Source organism: Vidua macroura, chromosome 12 (genome assembly GCF_024509145.1).
Source record: "Vidua macroura isolate BioBank_ID:100142 chromosome 12, ASM2450914v1, whole genome shotgun sequence".
Taxonomy (NCBI): domain Eukaryota; kingdom Metazoa; phylum Chordata; class Aves; order Passeriformes; family Viduidae; genus Vidua; species Vidua macroura.
In genome coordinates, this window is record NC_071582.1 from 766,148 (window position 1) to 778,209 (window position 12,062).

Sequence of the window (12,062 nt, forward strand, 5' to 3'; positions counted from 1 at the left end):
GCTATGCCCAAACAGCAAATCTGGAGCCAGATGGCTTCTTTTGGAGAGCAGCCCAACTTTTAATTAAAGCACTGTAACCACTAACCAGCAAAGTTCTGAGCAAAACCCATCAGCTCAGACAACAAGCCACCCTCAGTGCTGAGCTCCCTCCTCTGCTGTGTCAGGCCCCGAAGCAGAACTGTTCAAGGTCAACATCACTGATCACTGCTGCATCCTTTGGGATCACCCACAAATTACAGCATCCGCTCCTAAGCCCCTCTCAGTTCAGCAAGTTTGGTGTCCAATACTTTCAAGCATCAGGGCCCTGAAATCTGCAGTGTCTGGAATTCTTACACTTGGCCAATACCCCAGAATTTTTTTCTTTTTCTTTCACAACTCTGTGCAATTTCTGTTCCCCTCCCTATTCACCGCTATTCACAGAGAAGTTACCCACACATAAGTGCCCAGACACACAGTCCAGCACCACTGGCCAGAGTTCCTTTGTTTCCAAAGCAAGCAAAATGTATCACTACAAGACACTGCTTTAAAAATAAATGAGAAATGCTGCCTTTTGTTCATTTACATAGATTCTTAATGCAAGGCCTTGCTATGCAAACACGGCCAAACGTTCATTTGATAGTATTAGCACCATTCAATGTTACAGCATATATTTGCAGGATCAGTATTTGCATGCCTTTCCATGAAAATATTCTCAAACGTAATTTATCCATAACTCATAAAGTACACAATTTTCTGTGCTCCTTTACCTAAAGGGATGGTATCTGTTATATACATTTAAATGGAAAAGACTTCTACACACACTTAGCTTCTTCTGCTCTATTGCAACTATTGGAAATGTACAGAAAAACCACAACCACACAAGTGGCAGGCTGGTTATCTATAGGTCTAGAATATGAACATTTTGCTTTATTTACTGTAAAAGCTGCAGTATATTTTTTTTCCAAAATTCTTATCCAGGAAACAAAGCTACAGTACATCATAGAGTTCTCACCTCCCATTACCTGGCAAAAGGTTGAGCACTCAAGATGATGGAATCATTACACTAACAAAAAAACTCGGGCATGATAAGAAATAATGCATTCCTCAATAGCATCGTCATTTCAATCTGGAATTCCAGTAGCTTATTTTTTATTGCTCTTCTCAGTCTATAACACTGAATGGGAAAGGCCACATCACAAGATGTGGAAATTTTGAACAAGCAGCAAATTGAGGAAAACAAAGCATGTGAATTACAGGCTGAAGAATACATTTGACTTGACTTTATTCCTCGTGCTTTGCGTGTAATGTTTTCTTGATAGGAAATCACATTTGTTTTTAACAGGGGCTGGATTGGGGAGGGAGAGGGGTTGGGTCGTTTGAGTTTTTTTAATTTACCATCTTGAATTAATTTGCAATTCTACCTAAGTTAGCTGAAGGATGCTTTTAAAGGCCTTAAAGAACTATCATGTTGGACAGAAGAAAATTAATTTCAGCTGCAAAAACCTTATTCCTTGGTGAATGACGTGGCCACAAAACACTCGTTGGTCCTGCAATGTCCCTTAAGATTTTCATTAACTCCTTCTTTACTATTTAAACACCTACAACATCACATCATTTTCATGAACAATCACTTGGCCGCTTTAGGACGTCACAACACCAAATGACCTTCTTCTGCTAATTGCAGAAATTAATTTGACTTTCTTAACAGGCACCATTTCTCAATCCCCATAAGGGAAAAATAAAGAAAGTTCCAATCTATGCACGTTCTTTCCCAGAGAGCACCGGAAAAAAATTAACACGTAAAATATGGGCAGAGTAGCAATATCACAGGCCAAAAGATACCAAAAAAAAAAAATGAAAAAGACATCCCCCATGCCTTACATTTGTGTATCAGTGTTGAGGATGATTTGTATCTTCATGACTGCAGAAGACACCCAAGGCTGCTGCCAAAGTACAGCCTGACTGTCAAACACAGCACACAGCATTTCACACTGCAATTTTTTAATCACAAATCCTGTGTTTCTCAATAAAACCCCTCCTATTCAAAAAGCACCCTCAACGCAATTGTTTTCTGAAGATCTCTATGTGAAATCACAAATCACTAGATGCTAATTAAAACAAGACATCCTCAAACTACTGAAAGCAAAGCTTAAACCAAGTCTGCAGTTTTAATGTTCATAACACAAACACTTGGGCTATAAAGGCAGATTCATTGAAAGCAGTAAAATCTTTTACAACTATACAAAGGTAGTTTTTACATGCAACTGACTACGCTGCTTTTACCTAAGTAAATATTGTTAAAATTATTATTGCATTAGTTTCCTAGGTAAATAAATTTCTTATTCTCTTGTAAAGCATGTTAATGAGTCTGTATTTTAACATTTATACTCATCAAGACAGAATGCTGAAGAGCTTGATACAATCATGCTCCACAGTCCCAGCAGGTATTATGACTGCTCAAATGTGTAAGAGGTATTTTCCAGTATTCAATAGGAAGTTCTACTGCTTAATACTTAATGGATTATGTTCTAATACTAAGAATGTTTCTCGGAAAGTACACAGTTCACATGAAAAGTTACATTCTATGCACAAGAACATTCCTTGAAGGACACAAATCTGCCTTAACGGAATTCAAAAATAATGGATGCTCAGAAAAATTTATTTCTTCTTTACTTAGTCAAAATGGTTTCCCTGTTTGGCTCTTTTTTTTTTTTTTTTCCTAGGCATGACAATACAGGAAAGATATCTTAAATAATCCAAACATTTACCTCTCGTCCTATGAAAACCTGAGTCCTTGAACAGACAATGTGATAAGCAGCCTCTGCTTATCACTATGAAGAAACAATTCTCCCTCCTCTTCCTTCCTCCCAAAGCAGCCTAGACGCAGACTCCTGCCACGCACCATCTTTTCAAAATAAACACTCCAGAAGTGAAACCCGACCACTCCCTCTAAACTTCCAAAACCCCAACCCGTCAGATTTCGTCGGAAATGTTTTCTGCCCAGACGATTCCGGGGAACCCACTCAGCCCGTGCTCAGTAGAAGCATTTCCTCCCCCCCAGAGGAGCACGGTAAACACGAAATGGTAAAGGAGAAAGACGCGACTAACAGACAGCTGGGGCCAGCCCGGTACTGCCGATCTCCCCGGCGTTTGGAAACAGCCCCTTCCTTCCCACACAAGCCCGCACGGCCGGGGCGGCACCGCGGGCGGAGGGCACGGACGGCACCGGGCATGGGCACGGGGCCGGGGCAGGAGCGGCCGCGGGTCCCGCCCGCCCCGGGCCTACCTTGAGAACGGTGACGGCCCCGCCGGGGCTGTGCACCTCGAAGGCGGCGGGCTCGTCCCCCGCGGCGGCCGCGCCGGCCTCGGGCTGGTGGTAGCTGAAGCAGGCGGAGGCGATGTCCAAGTGCCCGAGGGGCAGCGGCTCCTGCGGCCCCTTGAAGTAGTAGAGGTAGCAGCGGCGGGGGTCGAACACGAACCAGCGGCTGCGGAAGCCGCGCAGCGGCCCCTTGCCCGACAGCTTCTGCAGGTACCCGCAGAGTTTGGGGGCTCCGGGGCCGGGCTGCTCCCCGGCCAGACCCTCCTCCGCCTCCGAGCCCGCCGCCGGCATCGCCTCGCCCGCCGCGGCCGCGCGGGGAGCGGGGCCGGCTCGACCCGCGCCCGCCGCCTCTCGGGACTTGTAGTGCGGGCCCGCCCCGCCGGCCCCGCGCCCGCCCCGGCCCAGCGCGGCCCCCGAGCGCGGCCCCGCCGCCGCTGCCCGCCAGCGGGCCCGGCGCGGCCCTGCCCCGGGAAATCGGCCGCTGCTGACGTGGGGAGGCGCCGCGAGGCTCCGCACGCTCCGTCCCGTGCTCGCCGGGCTCCGGCGCTTTTCTGACCGGATCAAATGCAGCTTTCCAGATCATACCTTGGCCTATGATCACATTAAAACCCTTCTCTTGTAGTCTCGTGTAGTCTCCTATTCTGAACGCTATCCCTGCCCGGCATCGCAGCAGCCGAAGGAGTGTGAAAATATATGGAAAATACAGGCACATCAGTGGGTAAAAAGCTGTGTTTTACAGCGATTAGGCTTGTGAATGACGACAGACCGAACTCTTTTTTTTTTTTTTTTTTTTTCGTCACTGAAACGCCTAGAACGTTTTGGGCTCTAGGGAACTTCTGGTGTTAATAATAAGGAAATTATTAACAAGGAATAATTATTAATTATTCCTTGTTAATAAATAGGAAGCTTGACTGCGAGGACAACAGGCTACCACAGGGAGGTACTAACTTCATTTATCCGAGTGTCTGGAGCACAGTATATGTATGTTTCCTTTAAACATGGTTAATGCTGTGGTACTAATACAGAAAACAGTCTGATGTGGCACAGTCATCCAAAAATGGGAGGAGACTGTTCCGTGTTTAATGACATACAGCCTTTCATTCTGATCCTTAAATACAGCAAGGAAGGTTTGCTGTCAAAATAGTTGTTGAAGCTGATATGTACTATGGTGTTTTTATTAGTACAATGCTATTTATGAAATAGCATCTGGCTGAATTTTGACGGTTTGGAAGTTCCAGTTACCCAGAAATCCTAAATTCTCCAGAGCTTCTCACTCTGTCCTCATTTCTAAATGCCTTGATGAATTTCTCATTAATAAGTAACTGTCTCATTAGAAAATATTTTCATTCTATGGTAAAGCATCATATAAAGGATATAAAGCACCTGAGTATTTTTATGGCTGTCCACAGGTTCTACTTGCATGTTGGCACAAGGAACTGCAGCATTCCTCAAGTCCTTCCCTGTGGCTGTCACCTCCTGACAAGAAATGTGCCAAGTGAGGAGATAGCCAGTGTTCTGCTAGCAGGAAAACATGAGTGATTTGTTACAGAAAATGAGGTGTGGAAGTTCCCTTCCCAGTCAACTCACATGACATAAGCGGGATCTACTGAAAGATTACACATTGCAAATTAAGGCTAGACATTTTTCTTTTAGGATTCTATTAGTAAATGTGGACAGTAAGAAGGGTTGATCCTGCTTTAATAACAAGTCAATAATGTTTCTTCCGTATGTACTGCTCAGTCTCTTCTTCCCCAAATACAAAGTATTCATCATGCTCTTTGTTGGCAAGTGTCATTTGCCAGAGCATGAGTTACACAGGGGAAACACTGATTCCCTTTGGAGGCCGCTGCTTTCTTATCTCAGTCATTTAGACAAGTAGAAGTGCCCCAGCACTTATCCCTGATCTGTTACATTATCTCATCAGGATTGTGAGGTGTGGCCTTGTTCTCCGTGTGCTGAACACCCACGACTCCTGCTGGCTATCAGTGATTACATCCTGCAGCAAATCAAAGAATCACAGGATCCCAAATCCTCAGAACTTTGGCTGTCAGTACTTCTCTTTTTAAAAATTTTTGTTTAGCTTCCTTACTACTCTCATAGCAAGAGAATCCCCTAATTGCACAGCTGATTCATGTAAGCATACAGTTCCCCTTTTGGGAAATAAGTTCCTTATTTCATGTATGCACTTTTTCGCAAACAGATCCAGATGTGGACTGGCAAATAACAGCAACTTATCTCTAAGCTGTTGTGGTGAATTAAATGAAAACAATACTTTTACCTGCTTTTTCCTTTCATGTTTTCATGTCCAGGTTGCATAGATGACATTCTGTTGCCAACAAGCGTCTAGAAAACAAATAAAAGTAGTGTATCACAAGACAAGATTTCCCTCCTGCCCAGAGGCCAGGGCCAATGAAGCTTTTGGTGTGCACACAGCTACTAAGCATAATGCAACAGACAAGCCAAGTTACACACAGTGAGACAGTCGTTTTACTCCTAAAAGGACCACAAAGCTTGTCAAACATGAAAATACTTGAAATTCCTTTTTATTCTGCTGTGGTTTTCTCTCCTAAAAGTTAACTAGTATTTTAGTTATAGCACTTTTGGCTTACAAAAGGCCGATAACTCCACATAAAAAAATAAAAATGTGTTTACTCTCAAAAAGTTGAGACTGGTCTAACTTGTAATAATTGTAGTGACTTTATCTTATAATGAATATGAGCGTTCATGGTTCCTCAATAAGTCCACATTTATTCTTGAAAAAAGGTAAATATGCAAGAAAAAGGAAGTCCATCATCAATATGGAGGCAGAGGGAATACAGCTTGTGTCTGTGCCAGGCTCATGCTCTCATGTTTACAGAAGTGCAGGAAACATGGATAAATAAAGCATCATATCTGTATTGTGCTTTTGATTAAAGTGAGATCATAGCTCCAAAATTAGAGTAGCTGAGAGCATACACTGCTTCTTTCCACAAAACAGATGATGCCTGTGTAACTTAGATCAAAGTTACAAGATGCTTATAGAGCTTGAGTTGTAATATATCAATATAACCTGATATATTTATATAACCTAATACCAATATAACCTAAATCATGACTTTTTATATATCTATATAACCTGAATCATAGCTTCTTATACCTGTATAACCTCAGTCATAAATTGTACACTTATATAACCTGATATAAATAACTCTCCATACAATGCAATGGCTAGTATAAAGTTAACTACTTGCTTAATGCTGAATAGAAAAAAATAGTAGAAAAAACCTTACCAGGTGGATAGCTTTAGAGATAGATAAGTATAGTACTAATGAGGAATTGGCAAATGTAATGCCAATTAGCCACAAAACAAAGAATTTAGGCCAGTTAAGACCAGAAGACCAAGGAACACTGTAACCGCGCATGCTCCGAAGACAAAGTTGAAAAGTTCAGGTGGGAAGAAGACCTTGGAAGCCTTCACCAAAGACCCCTGACAGCCCCAAACTGGGGAGGAGCAAGCACAGTGCAAAATCTAATAACCATGAGATCATATTATATAAATTAGTTCCCACATGTATGTGATGATGCTTTAGTGACACGGTAACACTAAGAAATACTTACTGTATAAATATACCACAGCATTTGGCAAGGGTGGGTGAGTTAGGTGGAGCTATCCCCCTCACCACCGGTACTGCAATAAACAAATACCTGCTCTATAAACATCCACAGACAACTGTCCCTCTCCATTCCAGTGTCAGCCCAAACCTGCATGCTGAGATGTGGGCTAAGCTGTGACTTTTGCTCCATTTTAACAAACATTTTGCAGGTTCCTGCAAAATGTTATCTATGACTATCACTGCCAAGGTAAGTACTGGCACCCTGCTATAGCCTATGTACAGTACTTGCATATTCTATCACACATTATTTCGAAGGCTGAATGGTTTTGGTCTACTATTATTTAAATTATTTGGAGGTGGAGAATGCAAAAAACTTTCCTAAGCTTTTTCTTTAACCAACAAACAGGCAAAATATTTTTTTCAAATTACTGTTTCTGATGCAGTCTGACATATCATTCTACATCCCCCTGCCTCTCAGTCACCACAAGGTCCATGAAGAACATCACAGTATTACATTTCCAGAAAATACTCTTTACTTCCATGCAAGCAAGTCAGGTGAACAATTACATGGGCTGCTTTAACTGCTAACAATGTCTCATTCTCCAGCATTATTCTTAAAGCACTACATGGTGCTCCATTCCTCTTGCACATTCACCATTTGTGTTCCCCTCTCAAAATAGAAAAAGAAAAAAGATACAAGCTGTGGATAAGCAGGGAAGCTTAGCTGCAGTTTCTGATTCAGTAGGAAAGATCTTATTTAACTTCAGTTAACTGTCTCATCTAACACCAATTGACTATATGACAACATTAATACATGAGCTTTCTTTTTTTTTCCTGTTATTGCAGTGCATTTTAGCAAGAACTCTTCACTATGAAAAAGCAACAATATACAATTCAGTGAATGGCAGCATTGACTTCTAGCTGGAAATCTGTAATCTGACTTGTGAAGATATCCAGGCAAGTTGGTAGTTGTGTAGAAGAGAGAGAGTCGAACTGGACCCCTTTATGAATAGAAAAGCAGGAATTACTTAACTGTGGCAGGAAGCTGAGCAATCCATATACACACAATCCTTGGACTGTCAGCATCCATGTGGATCCCCACTGGCTGGAGAACTGCTACAGGGCTTGGCAGGTATGCTGAAGAGGAAAAGCAGAATTTTGAGTACCGTTGTGGAGATTAAATGATTAATGGGTAAGAGATATAACCAAAGATAATGACACAATTAATAAAACACAGTTATTTCAGGTGCATACAGTGTAACTTACTTCCATTTATATAGATGTTTTCTTTATATTATTACATAAATGGATATACTTCCATGTCATACTTCATTCCTTTGGAGAACCAAATATATACATAGAAGTGTCCAGTAAAGATTTTGTGATCACCTAGATTTACTAGGTGATACTAGGTGATGCCAAATAGCAGTTATACAGCACTTTAGTATCTTAAGCTGTGTTTACTATCAGCACAACATTTCAGAGGCCCAGCCAGTTTTCTCACCTATCAATCACGCTGTGGCTTTTTCCCTGACTTTCTAACTAATTTCTTGGGACACTGTAGCCTGGCTTACACCTTTCCATTGTATTAACTGCAACCATGAAACTGCATTTCTTCAGTAGCTCTTAAACTTCTTTCCATGTGCAGTAGTCATGGACCACTTCCCTCCCTCCATTTACACTGTAATAGAAATCTCTTCAAAGACAGAACCGCTCATAGCTGAAGCTTAATGCTGATGTCATATAATTGCAGTCATGGGAATATTGAGAAACTTTCACTGTCTTGTTCCAGTTGTTTTTCCCAGGAATTGCAGGCAGGAACGAGCCCAGAGAATGTGTGTGCCTCAGTGAATGGTTCTGTACTTACAGCTACAGTTTACACACAACCCCTAATGCTACCAGCACCCCCTGTTGTAATTCTTATCCAAACATGCTCTTCTTATTTCTTACCATGTTATCTTCAGTTTGAATGTCCATCTCACTGAAAGCTAATTCCTCTCCCCAGTCTTTAGATATTTAACTGAGGCTTAACGCTGCAGTGGCAAGTTCAGTATAATCCAAGGATGGAAGGTATGTTGTGAGTGAGAAATCCCTTCCCTCCATTTTCCATCTAGTGTCACTGGGAAAGCAGCAGATAATGATGGAGAGCAGTGTTTGAACTTCAACGGAATGAATTCCAGCCTAAATTCTTTGGACAGGAACTTTTCTTTTGGTGTAGACCAGGAACTGCTTAACATACTTAGAGGTATTAGCTAAAAGTTACATCAAACAGTCACACCACCTCTTTGCAAATAAGCTTTCTTCAAAACCTTCTAATTCTTGAATTCTTAACTGTATGACAAGTCTATTCATCACTTTTCAAGAAACGAATCAAATATTCTAGTAAAGGGTAATTGTGTTTGTCGAAGATGAATGGGATCAAAAAATCCTGCAGATGGTTAAATGAAAGACACATATTTTTAAAAAAAGAAAAAGCTATAACAGATATAATCTGAACTCAAAATTGAGAGATTTAGCCAGACTATTTGGTCTAGAATCCAGGCTACATTTGTCACATGAAAATTATTTTGCAGGAAATCTCTATTGCTATTTGTTTCCGCTCAAGACAAACATTACCAGAGCAGCTTTTCCTGTGGTTTTCTGTTTTGGAACTCATGGTTTTGGCTTTGTAGAAAGACAGGAAGCACATGGACAACTGAGGAAATACAGATCCAAGAGTAAGTCACAACATTTAAATCTGGAGCCAAACTCACCCAAGTCCTGCCCCACTGAGGCAGACACTGAATAGCAGTGTTTTCTAAGAAAAGGTGAGGAGAAAATTATGCCTTCATATCTAGGCAATTCTCTCCTGTACCCGACATTACCAGAATCATATGTGCCAAATTTGCAATTGTACTTGTCAGAAAACACTGTCCATGGGTGCTCAGTCTGAGGAGTGTCAGTTTATACCACCAGCACTGTATTCTGTGGCCTTTTGGGGTACTGGGGAAGGCTTCACAAAGGTGAGAGAATGGATACTGTATTCAAAGCAATTAACAGCTCTAGCAATCACTTTTGTTTAGAATCTTCTGAGGCCTTCACCGAGTTAACCTCAAGCACTTACCAGAACAGCTTCCCAGTCACAAGACTGCTGTGTACTGGTATAACCCAGTTATTTCCTGCATGCAACATCTACACACAGAAGCAGGGCCTTTGGCGAGAAAAGGAGCATCTCAAGTACTGGATTCTGCCAAGGAAGCAGAGAGGGCTGACAGAAGGGTGTTGGAAGAACTGAAAGTAAGGAGTAATGAGGACAATAAGATGGCTTATTTACTGTCAGCGTACTGAGTGTCAACCCAGACTCTTCAGTCCCAAATGAGACACAATTCCTAAAGGAGTGATAAATTTACCTCAGGAAAAAGGGTAGGATATGGGCAGTTCTTGTGGAGAGCTCTAATACCAAGTGGATCAAGAGACAAGAAACATCTGTTAAGAATAAAACTAAGGGATCCACTGAACAATACCGCCTGCCACGGAAGCAGAACCAGCTCTGGCCTGGTAGTTCTGGTACAATTTTGTGTACCTAATTGTACAGGTACACAATTTGTACCTGTACTGTACAGGTTGTGCTGTACAGCTGTGGCTGTACTGCTGGGATTGAGGATACCCTCAGCACCAAGGCTTTCTGCTAATATTTTGTACCAAGGTATGGTTTGTATTTGTTATTTCTCTGTTCAGACATCCTCAAGGTACTGTTAGACACTTGTGGTTACAGCTGAATAAACAAGGTTTAGTAAAAAAAAGAACAGAAATAACACCCCAAAACAACCATTCTTTGGGACAAACTTAATTACACTTTATTACACTAATCTTAAAGCGGACAAAATAATCATACTTAAAGTGGAATAACTTTTTAACCAAGAAAAGACTTTTTCTCATAGTGTCTAGACATTCTCCGGTGCTTTTTGACAGACTCTGGATACAAACTATACATCTTGTTCCCAGTTCAGTGATGGACAAAATACAACCCTTCAGAATAAAAACATCTGCAACCATGCACCCATGAAAAAAAAATAGTGGTTAACACAGCAGTTTGGGCTCATCTTCCATAATCTAAAATTTTGACAAAAATATCTTGTACCTTCTTGTGAACTTCAGAAAAACTCTACTTTAAAAATCTACTAGTACTCTGCACTTTTGCATTTCAACTAGATTAAAGACAGAAATGCAATGAAGAGGAATTTCTATCCTCCAGATCCCAAAGTAGTGTGAGCCTTCCAGACGTACGTGTAGCTATTTCCATTCTCTTCATTTGCTTTCACTCACCATTCAAAGAAGCATCAGGTCAAAATTCCATTCTCATTGGTACTAGTGTTTGAATACTTTTTGGTTTTATTTAAACAAGTTATTTTTAGCAGCTCATTATGCTCATAGATAAAAGGTGCAAACCAAACAAATAATAAATCCCTGCTATTCATCACAGACAATTATAAATCACAGCTGACAACAATCCCCCAAACTTCTATTGCAAGCTAGCAAAAATCATTAAAGAAAAGATATAATTTGTTTAATTAGTTCAAAAAAGAAAAAAAAAAAAAAAAAAAGATAATACAGGCAGCCAGCAACACTACTCCAGTGTCACTGTTATTAGAAAAATATAAAAGAAGGATGGTCTTGAACAGAAAGGAAATCCCATTCACAAAAATGAAATCACCTATGAATCTTGATTTAAAATTATTGCCAGGATTTTCTTTTCCTCCTGCCCTTATAAAGGCCTTCTAAGATAAAAAAGTTTAGAAACTGGCTACCTCAGCAGTTGTGGAGGTGATTGAAAATCCTGCTTGGGGGCAGAATAAATCATTAGATGTCCAGGGAAATGCCCTTGACTCTCTTTCCTTTGGCATACCCTTATTTTCCCCCCTTTTAGTGAAATATAAAAAGAATTAAAGGCCACAAAGAACCACATTTGTAGATTATTGGATGAGACATCAATTAAATAATTCCACCTGCTTTATATCTTAGATAAATAGGATAAGGAAAGGTAGAAGGTTTTGTAGGGTTCCAAATTCAGGTCACTGAATCAAGCTTCCTGTGTTTCATCAGCATTCATGACCCCCTCAGCTTCGTTTTACTAAGTCAAGGTTTTTGCTAGGCTCTTCTCAGATAATAGGCTCGATTTTCCCTGCATTGTT

General features: G+C 41.0%; 1 protein-coding gene across 3 annotated transcripts in view; it reads right to left on the reverse strand.

Moving 5' to 3' along the window:
* TBC1D2B (TBC1 domain family member 2B) overlaps positions 1-3,589 on the reverse strand; it is a 31,408-nt gene extending 27,819 nt beyond the window's left edge. For 2 of the 3 annotated variants that reach the window (XM_053988515.1, XM_053988514.1), the window contains exon 1: positions 3,266-3,589. In XM_053988515.1, the coding sequence (XP_053844490.1) occupies positions 3,266-3,589 (324 nt within the window). Of the gene's footprint in view, positions 1-2,747; positions 2,803-3,265 lie in introns of those variants that run through there. The other variant, XM_053988519.1, reaches the window with a different exon arrangement.
* Between the last annotated feature and the right edge of the window lie 8,473 nt (positions 3,590-12,062).